We start from the raw sequence: 22966 nt of genomic DNA, 5'->3' as shown, positions 1-22966 counted from the left end.
CACCTCTGTCTCAAGGGTTCTGTTGTTGAAACTAGTTTTGCATTTCTAGAATGTGGTCAGTTTTGAAGCCTTTGTTTTTATCACAGTATTTTTGTCTTCTGGTGTCTGCCTTATTATTGTTGTTTTTGTTGTTGTTGTTGGTGGTGGTTTTTTGAGATAGGGTTTCTCTGTGTAGCTCTGGCTGTCCTGGAACTTGCTCTGTAGACCAGCCTGGCCTCACACTCAGAGATCCACCTGCCTCTGCCTCCCAAGTGCTGAGATTAAAGGTGTGTGTGCCACCACCACTCTGGTTGTTCTCATTTTTCTAAGATTTATTTTTATTACTTTTGTTTATATGAATTTGTTTGTATGTCTATATGAGTGTATGTGTATGGCTGCTCGTGTTGGCCAGAAGAGGTCATCAGATTCCCTGGTGTTGGAATTACAGGTCATTGTGAACATGAGGACATGGGTATTGGGAGTAAAACTGTGTCCCAAATTTATAACTGAGTAAACTACTGAGCCATGGTTCCAGTTCTAACCTTAATTAAAACATTTTATATTACATTTATGCATTTATGCATTTGTGTGTATTTGTGTGTGTGTGTGTGTGTGTGTGTGTGTGTGTGTGTGTAGTCAGAAGGTAACTTGTGGAAGTCAGGTATCCATCTACCATGTAGGTCCTAGTTTAAGTTCAGGTTGTTAGGCTTGGTGGTAAGTGACTTTTTTGGCTACGCAGTATTACTGGCTCTCTGATCCTTAACTTCTAAGAATGTTTTTCATATAATTATATGTACTTTTTTCTCATCCTTTTTTAATTGCCACCATCTCCAGGGACATAATTTTCTTTGACAAAGATTGTTTCTCATGTTAGTGTGCTGCAGATAATGCCTTGCTCCTTTTCATAGTGACAGCAGTTTCTCTTTAGTTTGGTCAAGGTGACCCTAGAAGACAGTTTTGTATTTGCTTGAGTTGTGTTCTAGTGTTTTACAGGTTCTCCTCTTGACCTCTGAACTCTGTGCTTAGATGGATAGTACACTGTTATTGCATAGCTACTCAAAGGGCAGGCTGGCTCCCTGCTTTCTTGTGCACTAGATGCTTTGCATAGGAATAGTGTGGCACCCAGTATTCTGGCAGATATCTAGGGAAAGCTCAGGTTTAGCAGGTGGTTGTGAGGAGCTTGGGAGCTGCTCTTCTGTTCATTGGATGGCTGATCCAAAGCCCAGCCTGGGCCCTGATTTTTGAAAGCAGAACCTTTGGCTCCTACCTTTGTCAGTGTTCTTGTTTTGCCCTGAGGACTTTGCTTGTGTGCTGTACTTTGGCTATCTAGTTTTAAACGGCAGTTGGTTCCAGGCATTTTTCTGTTGGGTGCAGACTGTTGGGGATTGCACTGATAGTTGCTGCTTCTACATTGATTAGTCCTTTGTGCTGATCTTGTATTTTGCAGTTGCATAGTCAGAGCTGGGTAAGACATTGTTTTTGTAAAGTACTTTTACAATGAGATTTCCCAGCTGGTTAAAAAAATTTGGTAGTTTTTAAAAATTCATGTAAGGATCAATCTTTCTACTCTGAAAATTAAAATTTGAAATGGTCCCAATTTTAAACTTTTTCAGTATTAACCTGATTCTGTAGATGGAAAATTCATTGTATGCCAACTACTTCATGTGTAAAAATATTTAAAATAATGTAGCTATGCATGGTGGCCCATGGCTTTAATCCCAGCACTTGGGAGGCAGAGGAAGATGAATTTCTGTTGAGTTCAAGGCCAGCCTGGTCTACATAGTGAGTTCTAGGACAGCAAACAAAGTAATGTATAATTTATGTCCAGGCTACATGTATAAGGTGTATATGAAGCACAAATAAATTTTGTGTAATACACGAGTCCTTTAAGTTACCTCCTATGTTTGAAAATATTCCAATATCTGAAACATCGAAGCATTTGGATAAGGGATATCAACTTAAACTGAAAAGTTAATTTTTTTATATGATTAAATTTCAAATTTAACTTTATTCAGTCTTTTATTAGCATTTTGAAAAATACATTTGCTTTTGGATGTTCTAAATACTTTTTTTTTTTTTCCTTTTTATAGTTGCATGCTGCCATTAGTCACCAGGTTGACCCAGAATTCCTTGGTTTAGGTCTGGGCAGTGTGCTCCTGAACAGCCTGAAGCAGACAGTGGTGACCCTGGCCAGCAGTGCAGGAGTGCTGAGCACTGTGCAGTCAGCTGCACAGGCTGTACTACAGAGCGGCTGGTCTGTGCTGCTGCCCACAGCTGAGGAGCGGGCCAGGGCGCTCTCAGCACTCTTGCCCTGCACAGGTGAGCTTTGGTTAGGTGGAGAATTGGGCACCGATAGGAATGTGGGGAGGATGTGGGGTGGTACTGTCCACATTGCTAAAAAGAAACACCAAACTAAACAGAACAAAACCCCTCTTTTTTCAGTTTCAGGCAATGAAGTGAACCTAAGTCCAGGCCGTCGGTTCATGATTGATCTTTTAGTTGGCAGCTTGATGGCTGATGGAGGGTTAGAGTCAGCTTTAAATGCAGCCATTACGGCAGAAATTCAGGTACGGCCCTACAAGTACAGGGGAGTCGATGAGTGATTTTACTCAGTGTATTGTTGAGATTGAAAACTGTGTCCTGGGACATATGTAGGAATCATAACTATAATCATTGAAAAACCCAAAATGTAAAACTTTTAGTTACATACACATTTTTAAAATTTAAAACTCTTGTTTTTATTTGTGATAAAATAATCCCACCGTAATTGTCTGATGAATTTGATAGATCCTTCCATTACATAGATTATTTTCATCATCTTGGAAGATCCTTCCGTCCCTTTGCGTTTAGGCTACTCCCCACCTTTAGATTATCTGCCTTGAATGTCATGTAAATGGGATGGAAGGTAGGAGTGCCTCTTCTTTTGCCTCAATTCATGGTTTCTGTATTCAACCACATCACAGTTTATGTTACTACTTTGTTCTTATGATTGAGAATTCTTTCATACTTTTTATTGTTGAAAAGTCCTCCATCGAATGGTTGTAACACTTGTTTGGTGGCTTTAAGTCTACTGTGATCATTAGGATCATTAAGCTCATCAGGGGAGAAAGTGGATGCTAACTCTCTGAGCCTCTCTGAGCATGTATTTTCCCCATGTCTAAATACTTTGGGGAGGAATTAGCTAAGTTCTAGGATGCATGCTTATAGATTCTCAGATGGGCCCTGTTCCTTATATTTGTACAGCTGTGTGAAAGCTGCAGCTCTTTCCTGACTCTGTATGAGTCATCACATGCTTAGTATTTGTCAGAATTGGTGGCAAAGATTTCAGTGTCTTGGGGCTGGAGAGATGACTCAGCAATAAGAGTATTGGCTGCTGCTCTTCCAGATGACCTTGACTTGATTCCCAGCACTCATATACTGGCCTATAAGGTCCCAGTCAAGTTCTAGGGCATCTGATGTTATCTTTTGGCCTCTGGCAGACATGGGCACACATGCTGTCCAGACATACATGCAGGTATAACACTCATACACATAAAAAAAGAAAAAAGAAAAGAAAAGCAGAAAGAAAGAGCATACTATATTTAAAACCATAGCAACCAAGAGGTGATGTTTCTGACAGGATATATAGGTAGGTGTTGTCAGTTGTGTGCATCAGCATCTGAGGCTAAGACTGCTGTGGTGCTGATGAGGTCACTGTTCACCAGTTTGTGTTTTTGAATTTCAGGATATAGAAGCCAAAAAAGAAGCACAGAAGGAAAAAGAAATCGATGAGCAAGAAGCCAATGCATCCACATTTCATAGAAGTAGGACTCCTTTGGATAAAGACCTAATTAATACTGGGATCTATGAATCGTCTGGCAAACAGTGTTTGCCTCTAGTTCAACTCATACAGCAGCTTCTTAGGTAAGTAGCAGTAGCTGTGTTATCTTCTATTTCGAAGTTACTGTTTTAAACACTTAGTGAAATCTAACACTGAAGCCTGAGGAATGGCTTTAGCTGTTGAAGACATACTCTAAAGATTACCAAGGGTAGAGTTTAAGAGTGAAGAGAAGCCATGAGTAACAAGGGAGGATATGAAGAAGTTTGTACCACTTTACAATTGGATTATAAAAATATTTTTATGTCTATTAATAAGCAAGGAAATGCAAATTATAACAATTATGGCAAGGTACATTTTTTTATTTTTACATTTAAGTATGTTGATGTTCTGCCTGCATATATGTTTGTGTGAGGGTTTTAAATTCCCTAGAACTGGAATTGCAGATAGTTATGAACTGCCATGTGGGTTCTGGGAAGAGCAGCTCCTGTTCTTAACTGCTGAGTCATCTCTCTAACCCTCGCAAGGTTACGTTTTAACGAGGTTAATACTCATTGTTGTCAGCCAGTGTTACACACACACACACACACACACACACACACACACAGAAAAAAAGACAAAACCAGAGAACCTTATAAGAAAAACTTATAATTTTTAACTTAAATTAAAAATGGCAATGGTGGCGCATGCCTTTAATCCCAGCACTAGGGAGGCAGAGGCAGGCAGATTTCTGATTCCAGACCAGCCTGGTCTACGGAGTGAGTTTCAGGACAGCCATGGCTACACAGAGAAACCCTGTCTTGAAGAACAACAGCAAAAAGGCCAAGTCTGAAAACTGAGTTTATTTAGATAAATAAAATTAAAAAAAAAAGTAATGAAAGAATAGTGAGTGAGTGGTTCTTTGGAAAGCTGTTTTCAGACATAGTAAGGATGAAATGAACTCAAACTGTCATCAGTAGTTAACCTTGGGAAGGGCCGAAGCCAGACATAGTTGGATAAAAAGATAATTCAAAAAGTCAATGAAAGAAATCACATTGTGGGCTGGAGAAATGGCTCAGCAGTTAAGGCCACTTACTGGTTGTTCTTCCAGAGGTCCTGAGTTTTCCCAGCAAGCACATGGTGGCTCACAACTATCTATAATGAGATCTGATGCCCTCTTCTGGGATGCAGGTGTACATGCAGACAGAGTACTCATAGACATGAAAATAAATACATCATTAAAAAAAATCAAATTCTTAACATTCTGCTCTCTGAATCTAGGCTCTTTGTTTATTATGCTTTCAGTTTTGGGAGAGGAGGCAAAGGGACAGTCTTATATAAGCAGCTTGGCCTTGAATTTGCTGTGTAGATAAGTGCGGCCCTAAACTTCTGAATCTTCCTCTTCTTCCTCCTATCATGCCTAGATTGTATTTTATACTCATAAAGAGAGGAGAGCTCTAATGGGCTGGCCCAAGCAGTTGCCCAGACAGCAGGAGACCAGGTTGTGGCAGCAGCTGTGTCCATGTTTGCTGTAGGTAGGGTGGGTGTGCCTGCTCTCTTCAGTAGGTTAGTGGTGTAATTTTGGTGATTATATTTTAAAACTAATTGTTATTGTCAATTTTAGTAATAAAATGATAAAATTTTCAGTGATAAAAGCCAATAGAAAGGGCTGTACAGCTGGGGGTAGACTCAGTGATAAAGTGGTTGCCTAGCATGCATGATGGCTTCAATCTCTAGTACTCATTGAATAAATACACACACACACACACACACACCCAATAGTTTTTTCCTATATTGAGTTCATGTTGAAATGGTAAAATCTTCAAAGTATTTGAATGTGTTAGCTTTGTGTCACTGTGAGAAAGGATTTATTTCGACTCATGATTTCATAGGTTTTACTCCATGGTTGGTTGGCTCTGTTGCATTTGGGCCTGTGGTGCATCATGGTAGAAGTGTGTGGCAGAGCAAAACTGGTCCTCTCATGGTGGCTTGGATGTAAATGGGAAGATAGGAAGGGCAGGACTCCCAGTATTCCCTTTGAGGTGACAAAGTTCTCAGTGACCAAAGTTCTTTCTACTAGGTCCCATTTCTTCAAGGTTCTGCCACCTCCCAGTAGTGCTTACCTGAGGACTAAGTTTTTGCTAGCTGCGCTTTTGTGAACTGTCTCTCAAAGCTAGAGCATGGGGTAAATATATTAAATTTTGAGTATTTATTTTTACTTTTATTCATATGAGTAAAAATTACATATAGGTGCTCTTTCTCTAGGGTTTCTTTCTATTTAATAAGTGTATTTTTCATTCTTATGGCAGGTAGGTTCCTATGCATGCCACAGACTTATACCTGTTTTGCAGGAATCTTTGGAAATCAGAGAAGCCTTTTGAATGCCTCTAAATCTAGGCTGTTAAGTTAAGAATAGCATATATAATATGCTATTTTTGTATGAATAGACATGTTATTCTTCAAATAATGATCAGAAGATATTTATGTTGACTTGATCAGTTCAGTTTTTACAAAACAGTCTGAAAATGTAAGAGAACTTAGAAACATTTCCTGTCATTTATTTCTTAAAAAATGAGAGTTGATGAAATTGATCTTTGGTAAAAGTAATCAAGAACAGATTTCAGACTGATTGTTGAATTTTATGCTGCCAAGTACTACAGAGTGTTTTTACATGTGAAGGTAAACGAGCTCTGATGTCTCTGTAATAAATGAACCTATTAAACATTTGATGATAGATCTGAACTTTGTAATAAAGGAGATAAGTTAACATTTTTATACCATTAGTTCCTTAAGATATATCATTTTATAAAAGACTTATTTTATTATTTTAAATTATGTATATATGTGTGTGCCTATATTGGGGTATGTGCATGTAAACGCATGTGCACATGGAGACCATAGGCCTTAGATTACTTATGTGTGCTGAGAACCAAACTTGGGTCCTTATAACTTTGAGGCATCTTGCCAGCTCCACTCCACAAAGATGTATTTTGAGCGTGAGATTCTAGACCCATTTCTTCTGTTGCAGTGTTGTCAGGGCTACTGATCAGGTAGTGAGTTTGACAGGACCTCACTTTGTGTTTGTTGTAATGTGTGATCAGGGTGAGGTCCTACACTTTAGTAAATATTACAGTGTAAGTTAAATTGCTGCAGGAGCCCTAGCTACTCATTTTTTTCTTACTGTCCTGTCTTCATTCACATTGTTCAAAGTTTTATATCAACCACAGTATAGAAGCTATCAATATTTTTTTCAATAGTCTGCTGTTACAGTAGGAATTAAGAGGTGAAGTCTCACAAAACAGAATATGTGAAATTCTCAAAGAATAAACAAAAACATTATTATTTAAAAACAGAGGTGGAGCCTAAAATATGCCCTTAATCTTTTCTGATGTGTAGAAGTTCCTAGGCTGGTCTTCTGGAGAGCATGGTAGGTGTTGGTAGCCTTACATGTAGGGCTGCTGGGGTAGATCTGATTTGTGGCAGCCCTGGAACCAGGCTTGATTTTGGCTTTTTCTATTTCCCATCATTAATCCATTCCTTTCTTTCTGTTCTCTGTACCAGAGATCAGGCCTAGCTTTCTTGGGGCCAGGGTTGTGGTTACTTAGTAAGTATCCCATCTGGTGTTCTCTGTTCCCTCTAAACTGATTTCATGCTGACCTCAGTTACACCTTGCTTGTGTAGATAATAGCCCTCCTCCCAAACAAACAAACAAACAAACAAACAGCACTTGTAGCATTATGGTTCTGATGCTCCTCTCCTTCTGACCCTTGTTATTTCTACCTTTGTTTCTTTGTACCTGGCTCATAGAATAGGACTCTCCACTACTTTATAAACTTGGCAGAAGCTCATGACTTTCTTCCTCTCCTCATACTTGAGGGCTCAAGTCACAGTACATAGTAGGGACTGAAGCTGCTGCTTCTTGCTGAGATGTTTGGGCATCTAATCAGGGTCAATTTATACTCATTTTAGTATTCCTTCTTGTGTTCTCTGCTGAGAGGATCCCCATGCGCCATCCTTCAGCAGGTAAGTGTAGTGATGGGGTGCATCTTAACTTTTAGAACAAATGACATTTATATTTGAAGTACTGCTCTGGAGAAAAAAATAAGATTTGCTTTCAGACATTTGTATAGAACTTTAAGTTTTGAGCAGATCTGCTCTTATTTTGTCATTGATGATCTGGTAGGGCTTTATTACATCTTTGGGATCTGATCGGTTTAGAGTGAGGTGTGCTGCTGCCTGCAGATCCACCTCATACATTTGTTGGGTAACTTATGTATGGTTTGTGCTTCTCATAATTAGTTCATGTCGAGTTCTTTCCTTTGCTTTTTAACAGAAAACTTTGTTTTTTCACTTTCTCTTCCCTTACTTAGAAACATTGCTTCTCAGACTGTAGCCAGACTGAAAGACGTTGCCCGCCGCATTTCCTCGTGTCTGGACTTTGAGCAGCATAGTTGTGAGAGATCGGCTTCACTGGATCTGTTACTGCGCTTTCAGCGCCTGCTCATCAGTAAACTTTATCCAGGAGAAAATATTGGTCCAATCTCAGATACTTCCAGTAAGTTTTTTTAAAACATTAAAGTGTCTTGTACATTTGGAGCTTTTAAATTTTGTTTTTGTTTTGGTCTTCCCAGAATGTATATCCAAGTATGGTTCTCAAACTATATTAAATGTACCAATTGGAAGCTAAATTTTTAATCTTCTTTTTTGAACATATATATTTATACTAATCACTTTAAAAATATTTATTTATAAAAATTCATTTTTACGTATGTGAATTCCTTACCTGCAATGTCTATGTGTGTAACACATGTATGCTTGGTACTCACAGAGGTCAGAAGAGGGCATCAGGTTTCCTTGAACTGGAGTTACAGTTGTAAGTTGCTATGTGGATGCTGAACTGTCTCACCAGTGTTGGAGTATTATTATTTTATTTAATTGTCTAAGCATTTAAATTCTTAAGGCTATCAGGCATGTAATCAAATTCATTATCCCTTTAGTTCCATGATACAAAAAATAGTCAAAGACTGAGGGTAAATTGTTCTTATTTGAGTAAATAGGTAAACTATCTCTTCTTGGTAGTGGAATAGTAGAATAACTCAGTTATTGGATAAAATTTTTAGTATTTTTAGTAATGAAAATATAATTTTCTGAATCTTCCTTTAAGGTCCTGAGCTAATGGGTGTTGGCTCTTTGCTGAAAAAATACACAGCCCTTGTATGCACACACATTGGAGACATATTGCCTGTGGCTGCCAGCATAGCTTCTAGCAGCTGGCAGCACTTTGCAGAAGTTGCTTGTGTAATGGAAGGAGACTTTACAGGTACTTTTCTGTAGTGTTTCTTTCTTTTTCTTTCTTTCTTTTTAACCTTCTTATACTTTGACTGCACATATGTCAACTCATTTGTTATTTTAGGAGACTGGTAAAAGCTGTGCTGTATTCTTTACTGATAAAACTTTGTGTGTTCAACTTTATATTTTCTACCCCCCTTGTCTTTTTCCATCCTTCCTTCTTCTTTTCCCTTTCTCTTTTTGTTAAGTAACCTGGTAATGGAATCTTATAATACGAATGGGAATGTAGCAAGATGAATGCTTAGGATTTAATTTCATTTTGACAGTATAAAAATGAATTGCTGCTTTCAGAATCTTGTGCTAATTTTGTGAGATGAGAGCATTATTTTGTAGGGGTTATTTTCAGATGGTAAGAACATTACCGAACATGTACTTTTCTGAATAAATCGCACACAGGTGAAATAGGTCTGTGAAGTCCATGTGTTTTTGAAAAATATTCATGTTCCTTAAGAGTTCAGTCTTAAAGCTGTACTGCTCTCTTTAAAAAAACAGTACTCTGCTGACAGAAATGTCCTGACACATAAGCCTTCCTTATTCTGTGACATAGAACTTAAACATAGAGCAAGGTTATTGATTCTGTGTTTTTTGTTTTTATTTTTTGTATCATTGAGCATGCTAGGGGCCTGCTGCCCCAGTCCACACTGTAAAAGGCTTACTGACCTTTTTTTTTTTAAACATAGGTGTCCTCCTTCCAGAGCTAGTGGTCTCCATAGTGCTTCTGCTCAGTAAAAATGCTAGTCTAATGCAAGAGGCTGGAGCTATACCTCTGCTTGGCGGTCTCTTAGAGCACCTGGATCGTTTCAACCACTTAGCACCAGGAAAGGAGAGGGATGATCATGAAGAGTTGGCCTGGCCTGGAATTATGGGTATGCTATCTTCACTTACAGCGCTTTCACTGAGGGAACTGTTATTTTTGTTTGCTATAGCCCAGTCCTTCCTTTCTGATTGAAAGAATTTGAAAAAGGAAGTCTAATTACTGCTATTTTCATTGATGACCATATGAGTGGGAATAGAATATTATCCAAATAAGAGATTTAGGTTATATTTAAGAGAGATTTTTCATTTAGTAGTTAAATTCTGAAATTTAGAAAGTTTTCAAAAATCCTTCCCTGAGTGGTATTTCTAGAAGTTACTATTAGATGATTAGGTATAGAGTAGCCTGATGGGGCTGACTTTCTGAAGTCATTCATGATGTTTTGACATTGGTGAACAGAGAATTCTGTATTCAGTTGACTTTGTCTTTGTAGTCATGTCTGTTGTCGAAAATATTTAATTTAATCTCAGTCAGGAGCTTCTATCCCACCTTTTATTATTCACTTCCCAGATAAAAGACACACAACTTTAATATTTGTAATAAGCCTTAATCAACATTAAAGCTGGACAGATATTTACTCTCTGTGCTATTAGAATCTATTTCCCATTGATAACCCCATTTTATAATTTGTCATGATCCGTCTGGGCAGCTCTTAACTTTAATTGGGTACCCGTCATGGTCATATTTTTATGACTCACTTTCCCTATGGCGGCTTCCTTTTCTTTCCACCTTCTCCTCTCCTTGTAGTCTCCTCATACTCCAAACCCAGGGGACCTCCCCCAACCCCAATGTCTCTTCTGCTTAGTTACTGGCTTTCAGCATCTTTATTTAACCAACAGGAGCAAGGTCACACTGTACTAGTGGATAATGGTGGCTAGTATTTATCATTACAAGACATATCAAAAGTTCACACCTCATTAGTATAATATGTAGCAAGTTGAAACAAAGTTTTGACTTCTCCGGTTTTGAGCTGTGGAGTATTTGAAGCTGAGGCTAACTCATTGCTGTGTGTGACTCTGGTATCTTGGGCTCAGCATTAGCCAGAGTTTTGAATTGGTTTTCCTGAAAGCTTTTGCTAGCTAAGTTTTTCCTTTTCCCCTTTACATACTCACCATTACACTGCAAGCTCAAACCAGAGCTGACGGAACTCCTGAAGACAATTGTCGTGGATGTCAAATCAAGTTTTTTACATTTTTAGGAAATTTATTTTTAAGTGCAGTTATTTCAGTCCTATTTTTCTATTTGTATTTCAGAGTGAAATTAAGTGCTGCCCTTTTTGTTTTCTCTGCTAAATTTGAGTTAAGAGCGTGAATTTGACCAAATTTTACTTAAATCTTTTTTCTTGATGTTGTTTTTAAAAATCTTTTTATTATTATTTGTGTATGCATTGGTTAGTATGTTGAGTGATGGTGCATGTATGCTAGAGCAGGAAGGTGGAAGTCAAAGGACAATTTGGTGGAGTTAATTATCTCTTTACACATTTATGTGGTTCTGGGGATTGACTTTAGGTATCTGGCCTATATGGCAAGTGCCTTTATTTACTGAGCCATAGAGCCTGTAATGTTACACTAAGGATGTTTAAAAAAAACATATGGAAACATATTATTTTATAAGCTTCCAAAATACATGTATAATGTTCCTCTTAGTATCCAATGGTTGACAAATAAAAAGCCCAATGCCACTTGTGGGAAATCTTTTTTTAAGCTGTTGTTCACTGATGTCCTAGAGACCCCTCCAGAATGATACAGGCTATTGCTGTTGCTCTTGGTTGCCCACAAGAGTTTGGTGGTAAGACCCTGTTGTTGTCGATACTATACACGCTTATCACAGGATGTGGACGACTCAAGCTGGTACTGATCAAGAAGCTTCCTGCTGGGTAGCCATTATAGTACCTGAAGATATGTAGACTTGGGGTTGGGATGGGGATAGAGTCATTAACATTCTTAACCTAGTGATGAACCCTGTAAACTACAGTAACAATTAGTGTGGCAAGATAAAGCTACTGGGTACAAAAATGGCAGAGATGTTATATAGGGCTAACAGTTGTTCGTTGGCTTTAAGGCTTCTTCTTAGGAGGAAATGCATCTCTGGTACTGTTAAGTCTGGTCAGGGAGCCGTGGTTGAGGAGTTACTAGGAAACCACGGTGAACCTAGTACTATTGCTTTGCTAAATGGACACAGTATCAAATTTCCCTATAGTTCTCTTTCAGTACGCATGTAATCTACGGATAGCTCTCAGACCTTATCAGAGAAGTTTCTTTATATTGTGGATGGTAGTTGAGGAAGAAGCTTGTGACTGGTCAAAGTACAGAGCACAAGGTACAAGTGTCTGTGGAGTGTACAGCCACATATTGGATATCAGTCTGAGCTCCTACCCACTCTATGGCTCAAGAACCATTATGGGAGAGGATGTAGACATATGTCAAGAAACAGAGAGGTTTGGGAGGACCAGTGTGAAACAAGACATCTAGACACAGCAGAACTGTTGCACTACAAAACTCACAGCACCTGTGGTTGCTTATACAAGACCTGTGAAAGATGAGGGTATTCAACGTTGTAACATGGATTGTGAAGGGGTTTCTAATGCTTGACTCCTAACTGAGGAGCTATGGATAGTTAATGGTGTCACTTGCCTTTGAGGATGTGGCCTCTGGACTTCAGTAGAAGTCTCCATACTTATGAGTATATGGGTAACAAAAATTGGACTGGGTATATTATTAAAAACAAAAACCCCATGAATCTGAGTGGGAGTAGAGCAGATGGGCCAGCATCTGGGAGGAGTGGGGAGGGAGATGGTAAATGTGATAAATATACATTGTATACACGTATGAAATTCTCAGAAGAATTATTATAAATGTTATATTTAAGAATGGATTTTTCATATGATATACTTTGATCATATTCACTATATTTTCCTGCCTTATTCCATTCCCCATCCCACCAGACTCTTTCCTCCACCCCCCAATTAATCTTTTACCCACTTCCCTCCCTTTTCCTCCCCTCCCCTTCCCTTTCTTTCATGGCCCACTGCATTTAATTAGTGTTGCTTTCATGAGTGTTGGTAGGGGGTTATTTACTTAAGACAAAGGCCATAAGTGGCTAGACTATTAAATAACATGATTCCCTCTCTCCCAGCAGCTGCTAATTGTATTAACTGCCCAGGGAGAGATGGGGCCTTATGAACCTCTCTCTACCCATGATGTACTGTTGATAGGTCCAGTCTTGTGCAGGTAGTTGCCACTTCTGACAGTTCATGGACATAACAGTCAAGCATGTCTAGAAGATAGCTTCACAGCACTCCTTCCCATTCTGTCTTATCCCTTTTCTATCTCCCCTGCCACCTGAGGAGTAAAAGTGGGGGTTATATGTCCTGTTTAGGGCTGAACACTCAACAGTTACTCAAAACCGTTTTAAAACAACTTTTGTTTTACACATACTTATGTGTGTGCAATACACACACAAATACAAAGACTAGCTCTGTGTTTCCTCTCAGGGAAAGTTGTGTGACATCTGTCTAGGTTAAGCATGGAAACATGGCAGGGCTGTTATAAACAGGGCCTTATCTGGGAATGTTCCCTCTCCAGGATGAATGCTTATTACCATTTTATTATCAAGTAAAAATTGGCTCCTGAACAGTTTAGTTTTTAATTTTCTCTGTTCTTGGACCTCACATAAATAAAATTGTACAGTTATATCTTTGGGTCTGCCTTCTTTTTCCTCAGCATTAGGTCTCTTAGCTTCACGTCACCATCAAGTTCTATTTTTTCTTTTTTTTTTACTATATGTAATATATTATTATTGACCATTTTATTTATTAATTCTACTTGCTGATTCCAGGTGTAGGTTACAGCAAGTTTTGGCTTGTACAGTTGTGTGTTCCTTGGTGGAAGTGGTGGTTTCTAGATGATGCTTACTGCAAAATGACACATTTTTGTAGCTACTGTGCTTACTTTCATCTCCATTGCTCAGTTTGAGGACTTTTGTACTTCTGCATCAGGACCTGGCACTTGTCCTTTTGGTGAATATACTGTTGCATCTTGCTGTGGCTCCTTTTTCTCTCCCTTTTGTTTTTGGTGCTAAGGATGAAACCCAGGATCTTGCACACCCTTGGCAAAAATTTTACTACTGAATTATATCCCTAGTTTTTATAAAGATTTTTTTCAGATTGTTATTCAGGTTTAATATACTTCTTCATGTGTGTTAACCAGGTGAGCATCCTCTTTGCAAAGTGCCAACTCAAGTCTCATTCATATTTTTCTTCTTTTTAAAGTAATTATATACTTTGCATCCAATAAACCTTTGGCTTTATTTCTTGAAGATTTTTTTTCTTCTCACACTGTTTTCTGATGAACAAAAATGAATATTAATTTCATCAATTTCTTAATTTTGTTTGGTTGTTCATTGTGCCTTAAAAATGCTTTCCCTGAGCTGAGAAATGATTGGGGGGATAAAGCATGTGCACCTTTCAGGACAAAGTTTGGCTCTCCATCGTTCATATTTAAAAAGCCTGGTGATTGCCAGGTGTGAAGGTTCATTTCTTTAGTCCCCCATACTTGAGAGGCAGCGATCTGAGTCTGAGGCCAGCCAAGTCTATATAGTGATATGAGATCCTGTCTCAAACCCAAAAAGAAAAGAAAAAAAAAAGCCTAGTAGGTGTAATTCCAGCTTCTTGGAGATGGATATGGAAACCATCTGGGCAATCTGACTAGTTAAACTAGCCAATTAGCTTCAAACTCACAGTCAGTAATCAATTTGGTCGATTTTGGTCTAAGAAGACAACAGACAACATAATCCACCTCTGGCTTCCTTACACCTATGTATATATGGATAAATACATATACCTACACAGGTGGACATACATATGTGCAAACATGCACACCACACATCATAAATAAGTACAAAAAGTCTTTTCCTACTGGACATGTCATCTGTACTATGTTTTAAAAGTTTTACTGTTGGGACATTTGATCTGATGACTGCTGTTTGGTCTCTCTTTCTCTAGAGTCATTTTTCACTGGTCAGAACTGTAGAAACAATGAGGAGGTGACTCTGATACGCAAAGCTGATTTGGAGAACCACAATAAAGATGGTGGCTTCTGGACTGTAATTGATGGAAAAGTATATGACATAAAAGACTTTCAGACACAGTCATTGACAGGAAATAGTATACTGGGTAAGGCTTCACTTTCTATTCCATAGTTAAAAATTAAGTATGTGTGATTTAAGTAGAGTCCTTGGTTTATGAATAATTTCTTAAATTTAGCCCCAGGTTTAAAAACTCTGGGACTTTGGTTCTGTCTTCACAACAAGTTTAGGCTCAAGCTGAAGAATTTCTCATCATCATGCTTTTCTTCTTGTTGTTTGTTTTATTTTTATTTTTTTTTTTTGAGATACAAGTTTTCTCTGTGTAGCTCTGGCTGTCTTGGAATTCTTGTAGACCAGGCTGAACTGGCACTCAGAAATCTGTCTGTGTCTTGCTTCCCAAGTGCTGGGATTAAAGGCAGGCACTACCATGCCCAGCCTCCCATTATTCATTTTTATTTTCTAGTACTTTGTAGAACTTGTTCTAAGTTCCTGAGTTGCTCCAGGCAAGCCTGAGAGAGTGGCAGATTCTTCCGTGCCAGCGACCCAGACTCACTTCCTGTCTGTTGTCCAAACAAATTGCATTGAACTCATACTGCTGTTTCCCTTTTTGTTTTAGCTCAGTTTGCAGGGGAAGATCCAGTGGTAGCTTTGGAAGCAGCTTTGCAGTTTGAAGACACACAGGAATCCATGCATGCCTTCTGTGTTGGCCAGTATTTGGAGGTGAGGCTGTTTGCCTGCTTTGTGTTAAATAGAGGAGGTGCCCTTCTTATGTGCCTGTTATGGTATGACTTTTTACCTAGTTATACTAATAGTTGGACATAAAATGTTTAGTTGGATTAGGGTTTTTTTGCTAAATGAATTTGCATTTTATGTGTTAAGGTTTATTATATACAAGTTTTGAAGAGTTAACATCATGCCAGAAATAGAGAAATGTTCCTCCTCAAAAAAGACATTAAACTTTGGCCTTACAGTTTGTAGAATCTTGCCCCCATACCTGAGACAGGGTTTCTCTTTGTGTTACCCTGGCTGTCTTAGAATTTGATCTGCAGAGCAGGCTGGCTTCAAACTCACAAGAGATCCACCTGTCTCCACCTCCTGAATGCTGGGATTAAAGGTGTATGCCATCACTGCCTGGTATATAAAAATTTAGAAAAGCTTGCTGTCATACAAAAAAGTGATAGAACTGTAATTTTTTTGAAAGAAATATGTCCTTGTCGTAAGTTAATGAATATTGGAGTTTATATATTTGAATTGACCTTCCAGACATCCAGAGGTAGCAAAAGTCAGCAAATGCCATAAATGAGGCTTAAGCCGTTTTATTATGAAAGGGAGAATGAACTTCATGCATTGTCTGACTTGACTGGAAAGTTTATGTAGTACACCTGATTTGTTTTTCCTACACAGAATGACTGGTTTCATGACCATGTGTGGCCACAGCTTACTATTCTATAATGATACTGCTGCTATGTTTACTGTTGTCATTTCTCATTGCTTCTGTGCACTCAGTGATTCGTTGTCCTTTCCTGAAACATTACATACAGCCATTTTGAAATATCTGTTGGATTCTTGAAGGGGATATTCTAGTTCAGTTATTTAATGATGGCTCTCTTTCACGGCCCCAGAGCTGTTACTCGTTTTCTCCTGTTTGCTCTCTAGTGTTTTATATGTAAATGATTGCTCTAACAGAAACTCATTACAGGATGTAGTAACAAGTACCTTTTTGTTCTGATTGTGGTAGTAGATCTTAGGCACATAAGCTGCTAGTCTTTTTTGATGTTGTAATTTTAATTAATTTTGTTTTCTGTACCAACAAATTAATTTTTCCAGCCTGACCAAGAAGTTGTTACCATACCAGATCTTGGAAGTTTGTCTTCACCTCTGATTGACACCGAGAGGAACCTGGGCCTACTTCTTGGATTGCATGCTTCCTATTTAGCAATGAGCACACCACTATCTCCTGTAGAGGTTGAATGTGCTAGTAAGAAAAAAACAATATTTTTTATTAACCAGTTTTGAGATGCAATACTTTAGACAGAAATGTGTAGTGGGAAGGACATGCTGAGGAGGGCAGGAACCTTTAGAGTGGATGTATGGAGACGACAAGATAGCCGCCATGCCTACTAAGCTGCCTGTGAACTAGACTGTACTACTTGTATTCTCCCTGACACTTGTCATACTAATGGAAGATGAGTTTACCTAAGTCAGCAAAGTAGGAGCTTGAAGACACTAGGGTTAGAGGAATAGAAGGCACTGTGCAATCTGGCAGGAGGGGCCCTTCCCACTGCCAGGTCAGAAGCTTGTCTTTGGGGGATAAAAGGTGCTTGCTTATTTTTTGCATAGAGCAAGGTGATTAGGGTCAGCTCAGCCTGTGTTTTAGAAGAATTGATATAGCTATTTGTGAAAGTTCCCCAGTACTTCAAATCTAGATATCCAGTAAGAGCACTGAAAGCATCCTAAATTTGATTGCTGGAGTGATTACCAGATTAGGTTAGATTTATTGATAAATTAAGTCCTCAATGAAAACCTGCAGTGATGTGCATTCCAGTAATTTTCTAGTGGGGTTTCCTTCAGTGAGACATAAGCAGCTATAATTAATATTCCTAATTGCCACAACAAAAGGTGTATTCCTGTCAGACTTGCCTGATCCTGCATCTCACACATGGAACAGTACACATAGCTCTTCTTTCCAGTCTTTTGCTTTCCCATTAGTAAGATTTTTTTTTTTTGATTGTGGATTTGTTGTCTTGTTTCTTTAGTTTTATGAACAATTCAGATTGAAGATGGTCTTTATCTTATCTTTCAGGCATGCTGTTTCTTATCTGCATGCTCAGCATCTTTGTCTTATTCTAGAACTCAGAATGCTCAGTTGTCATTTCCTCTTCCTTTAGTATAGTGGTGATTTTCTGCCTTCATGTACTTGATATGCCTCTGCTATCTTCCCTTCACAACTGGAGTTGAGTGCTTCGTTGTGTAAGGGGAGATTTGTGGCTTACCCATGTGAAAGTATACTATCCGAGTCTTCAGATGGTGTGTTACCTTAACAAATCCTCAGTAAATCCAAGTAACATGACTTACAGGCCCATTTGGCTACATTATGCATGGTGAATGAGATTAGCTGGTAATACAGAAAGTCTGAGTGTGATTTAGGAGTGAAGTTTAGGCTTTTGTAGCAATTGTTCTCTCTATGACTAATCTGGATCCACTAGGCACTATATTTCTTCCATGGGCACAGCCACAGTGACTACCTGAGGTCCTTCCACTGGGCCCACATCTTACAGATCTCATCACATCTTAGTGTCACAATATTGGGGACTAAGCTCCCTATATAAGAATACTTTGGGGACGTGTTGAAGCTGTTTCCAAACCAGAGCACACAGACTTGTGAAGCCTGCACTGGGTTCTAGTGCCATGCATTTTAGTTCTGTTCCTGTTGTCAGATAAAAACCTGGCCTTGAGGGTAAGAAAAGGCTTATTGGCTTACAGTTGCTGGTTACAGTCCATCATTATGGGAAAGTCTAGGCAGGAACTTGAAGTAGCTAATCACTCACACAGTTGAAAGCATAGAGAAAATAAGTACATTCATGCTTACTGCACAACTCACTGTCTGCAATTTCAGTCTAAGACCCAAATCCTGAGAATGGGGTCACTCACGAGCCTAGGTCTTCCCAGGTCAGTAGATGCAGTGAAGGCCATCTGTCAAAAATGTTCTAGGGTCCATCTGATCTAGACAGTCTTATAGGAAGTCTCTTCTCAAGTGATTCTACTTTGTGTCAAGATGATGGTTCAAACTAACCATCACATCATCCTTGGGCGTAATGGGCAATCAGAAACTTCTAGTGTAGAGAAGATAAGTATGTTAGTAACTTAAGATAAATGATACTGAATTTCCTTTTTAAAATTGAATATTCAGTTCAGGATTTTATTTTATTGCGTGTATTTCTGAAGCGGTCACTTCAGTTTCTCTTTAATGAATACTTATACATTTTCCAGAGTGGCTGCAGTCATCGATTTTCTCTGGGGGTCTGCAGACCAGCCAAATTCACTACAGCTACAATGAAGAAAAAGATGAGGACCACTGTAGCTCTCCTGGGGGCACACCCATCAGCAAATCCCGACTGTGTTCTCACAGATGGGCCTTGGGTGATCATTCTCAGGCATTCCTGCAAGCAATCGCAGACAATAACATCCAGGACTACAATGTGAAGGTGAGCTAGGTTCTTCTGACGTAGCTAGCATTCTGTATCTTCAACACAGCACAACTTTGTGTTATTTGGGGATTTAGTTTTGAGGTGATAAATTGATTCTCCATTCATAAAAGTGAGATATAGATCACCTGTTGCAAAAAGTTGGGTAAAAGCTGTGGAATGTTAGGGTTTGTGAAGATTTACTCATGGCTCTGAGGTACCTCTGACCCTTCTTCTCACAGGACTTTCTGTGTCAAATTGAAAGGTACTGTAGACAGTGCCACTTGACCACACCAATCACGTTTCCTCCTGAGCATCCCGTGGAAGAGGTTGGCCGTCTTCTGTTATGCTGCCTCCTAAAACATGAAGATTTAGGTACAAACCTCAGTATTTATGTGTTTTAATTACATTGTAGACCTTTTAAATGGCATGCTTTATACATTAATTCTTACCTTGCCTTTTACAAAATGTCTTTTACAGGTCACGTGGCATTATCTTTAGTTCATGTAGGTACACTTGGTATTGAGCAAGTAAAGCACAGAACATTGCCTAAATCTGTGGTGGATGTGTGTAGAGTCGTCTACCAAGCAAAATGCTCACTCATTAAGGTGATTGGATTTTAATTCTTTTTCTGTGCTGTGTAGACAGTTGCCAAATTCTTACTGTTAAATCCATTTCCCTATTTATCTTGGCAGACTCATCAAGAACAGGGCCGTTCCTACAAGGAGGTGTGTGCTCCTGTCATTGAACGCTTGAGATTTCTCTTCAATGAATTGAGGCCTGCTGTTTGTAGTGACCTCTCTATAATGTCTAAGTTTAAGCTGTTAGGCTCATTACCCCGTTGGAGGAGGATAGCTCAGAAGATCATTCGAGAAAGAAGGAAAAAGAGAGGTAATAATGTAAAAAGTTAGAATATATTGTTACAGTGTATTCTTTCTAAACCTTTGGCTAAGTCTGTGATTTCAGAGGGAAGTTTTTGATAACTGGCATGTATCAGAATACCTGTGGTATTTTCATGTATTGTCATAGTATTTATGTATATTTGTGATTGAATGCAACAGTCTTGATTATTTTAGTAAGTTGATAAGAAAAATTCGTGACATTATCCTGGTAATGAGATTATTGGAACATTTCATCTTATGATTTGATATTATTACTTTTATAAGAAAATCTTTTGTTGTTGTTTTGAAGTACTGAGTATAATAGTTTCCCTCTATCTTACATATTGTGCTGGGTATTACCTGTTGTTTTGAGGACCTTGAGTGGGTGCAGGTGATATCAAGTGCAGTAAATTGGGCTCAGTATGAGATGACTGTAATAATAAAGCACAATAATTACTGTTGAATATAGTGAGCTTACCTGGATATAGTAATTCTTTCCTCAAACTCAAGACAGATACAAGTATTTCTGGACCACAGTTGACCATAAGAATTGACACTGTGGAAAGTGCGGTCATAGCCAGATCTCAGGCTTGTCTTAAACTCAGTTATCTCATGTCTCTGGAGACCCTGACTTCTTTTTGTGTGTCTAGATTTACTGTGTGATGTTAGAAGCTGGTTTCCTCCCTTTCTTTCTTCTTCTACTCCATTCCAGTCCTTTCTTTCCTTCTTTCCTTTTTCTCTCCCCTTATCCATTTCCTCTTCTTCACCTCCCATTTCTTCTTCCTTCTCTTCTACACCCTTCCTCCTACTAACTTCTCCCTTTTTTCCTCCCCAATCCCTTTCTCTTTTGCCTTTTTCTTTCCCCTATTTTCTGTCTTCCTTTCCTTGCCCTCCATTTCTTTCCTTTCCTTCTGTATTCCAACTCACTTTTAATGAAATTAACCTGTAGAAATGGCTGACGATGCTGGTATTGAGCCATGTCCCCAGTGCATTGTCAGACTTGATAACATGCACTCATGCTGACAGTTAGGATTTATCACTGCAAAAGGATACAAAAGGGTATTAACAAAGGTGAGGATATATGTGAGGAAGATGAGAGCAAATCAGGCACAGCTTCCAGTGCATCCTTGCTATGGGATCTCGTGTGGACCATCTTAGTTCTCACAGTGCTATGTCTATCAGGAAAACTTCTTGAACCTTGGTGTCTAACATTTCTGTTGACTGTAAGATCCAGTAAGCAGGCAGGACTTGTGTGACTTGTTACTCAGATTCCAATGCTCTAGAGCAAAATTAGATGATCTCTTTAAGTCACAATCTAATATCACCTATCCAGGTGTCTTAGTTAGGGTTTCCATTGCTGAGAAGAGACACCATAACCAAGGCAACTCTTAAAAGGGACAACATTTAATTGCGGCTGGCTTACAGGTTCAGAAGTTCAGTCTATTATGGTAGGAAGCATGGCAGTGTCCAGGTAGACACAGTGCTGGAGAAGGAATCAAGAGTTCTACCTCTTGATTAGATGGCAGTCAGGAGAAAACTGGCTCTTCTGCCTTTGGTGGAGCTTAATCATAGGATCTCAAACCCCACCAGCACAGTGATATACTTCCTCTAACAAGGCCATACCTATTCTAACAAGGCCACATCTCCTAATGTGCCATTTCCCATGGGCTAGCATATTGAAACCACCACACCAAGTAAACTGGTCACATGGCCCTAGGATTCAGGTACATGAAAACATTCTTTCAGACACGTGGCTTCACTATGTAGCCTAGGCTGGTCTTAAGTTTATTTTTCTGACTCTGTCTTTGTGGTTGTGTATTATAGGGATATTCTACCAAACACAGCCAAAACACTCTTAATGGGAAGCTATTCTTTTTTCCTTTCTTTCTTTCTTTCTTTCTTTCTTTCTTTCTTTCTTTCTTTCTTTCTTTCTTTTTATTCTCTCATATGTTACATTCTGATCACAGTTTTCCCCTCTCCCCTTTTTCCCAGTCCATCCTCTTACCTCTCCTCTCCCCAAGATCCACTCCTCCTCTTCTTTTAGGAAAGGATAGGTCTCATAGGGTTATCAACCAAACATGGTATATCAAATTATAATAAGAAAAAGGAATTATAATTTCCACTTATATTATGGTTGGACAAGGCAACCCAGTGGGAGAAAAAAATGTCGTCAAAGCCGGCAAAAAAGTCAGAGACAGCCCCACTCAAGAACACCAAGCTACAGAAACATAATATACATGTAGACGACGTAGGTCAGACCTGTACAGGCTCTCTGAGAGTGCCTATGAGCCCGGGTATAATTCTGTGGGCCATTTTCTTGTGGTGTCTTTCACCTTCTGGCTCCTACAATCCTTCTTTCCTTTCTTGTGCAGGATTCACTAATGTTTAGCTGTGGGTCTCTGCGTCTGGTCCCACGATTTGCTGGATATAGCCTCTCAGATGATGATTATGTTCGACTCCAGTCTACAAGTATAGCACAGTATCATTAAGAATCATTTCATTGACTTTTGTTTTTGACAGTTGAGTTTGGTTCTATCCTAGGTCTCTGGGCTATCCAGCCTCTGGTTTCTGGCTATCCAAGCAGTGTCAGGGTTTCTTCCCCCTCCTGTTGTTGGATTCAAGTTGGACTTGTGGCACTACCACAAGTACTGTGCCACTTTTATCCTAGTGGACCTTGCTGGCAGGACAAATTGTAGGTTAAAAGTTTGGTGGCTGGGATGGTGTCCCAGTCCTACTGGAAGCCTTGAGGAGACTATAGTTGGGGCTTAGTGCTTATGCATCTTTTCCTTCCTCCCTTCCTCCCTTCCTCCCTTCCTCCCTTCCTCCCTTCTTCCCTTCCTCCCTTCCTCCCTTCTTCCCTTCCTCCCTTCCTCCCTTC

The 22966-nt window shown here is 39.1% G+C and overlaps 1 protein-coding gene across 1 annotated transcript in view; it reads left to right on the top strand.

Moving 5' to 3' along the window:
* LOC114640273 (E3 ubiquitin-protein ligase HERC2) overlaps positions 1-22966 on the top strand; it is a gene marked incomplete at its 3' end in the record, with an annotated part of 76975 nt that overhangs the window by 49895 nt on the left and 4114 nt on the right. The window contains exons 18-30 of the mRNA XM_028789210.1: positions 2070-2298; positions 2422-2546; positions 3704-3882; positions 8146-8330; positions 8940-9095; positions 9805-9990; positions 14941-15111; positions 15640-15743; positions 16851-17001; positions 19014-19228; positions 19450-19582; positions 19688-19815; positions 19903-20098. Coding sequence (XP_028645043.1) covers positions 2070-2298; positions 2422-2546; positions 3704-3882; positions 8146-8330; positions 8940-9095; positions 9805-9990; positions 14941-15111; positions 15640-15743; positions 16851-17001; positions 19014-19228; positions 19450-19582; positions 19688-19815; positions 19903-20098 — 2158 coding nt within the window. The remainder of the gene's footprint in view (positions 1-2069; positions 2299-2421; positions 2547-3703; positions 3883-8145; positions 8331-8939; positions 9096-9804; positions 9991-14940; positions 15112-15639; positions 15744-16850; positions 17002-19013; positions 19229-19449; positions 19583-19687; positions 19816-19902; positions 20099-22966) is intronic.

The sequence above is a fragment of the Grammomys surdaster genome, unplaced genomic scaffold (genome assembly GCF_004785775.1).
Source record: "Grammomys surdaster isolate TR1022 unplaced genomic scaffold, NIH_TR_1.0 125801, whole genome shotgun sequence".
In the NCBI taxonomy this organism is placed as follows: Eukaryota; Metazoa; Chordata; class Mammalia; order Rodentia; family Muridae; genus Grammomys; species Grammomys surdaster.
This window is presented reverse-complemented; position numbering and strand designations above follow the sequence as displayed.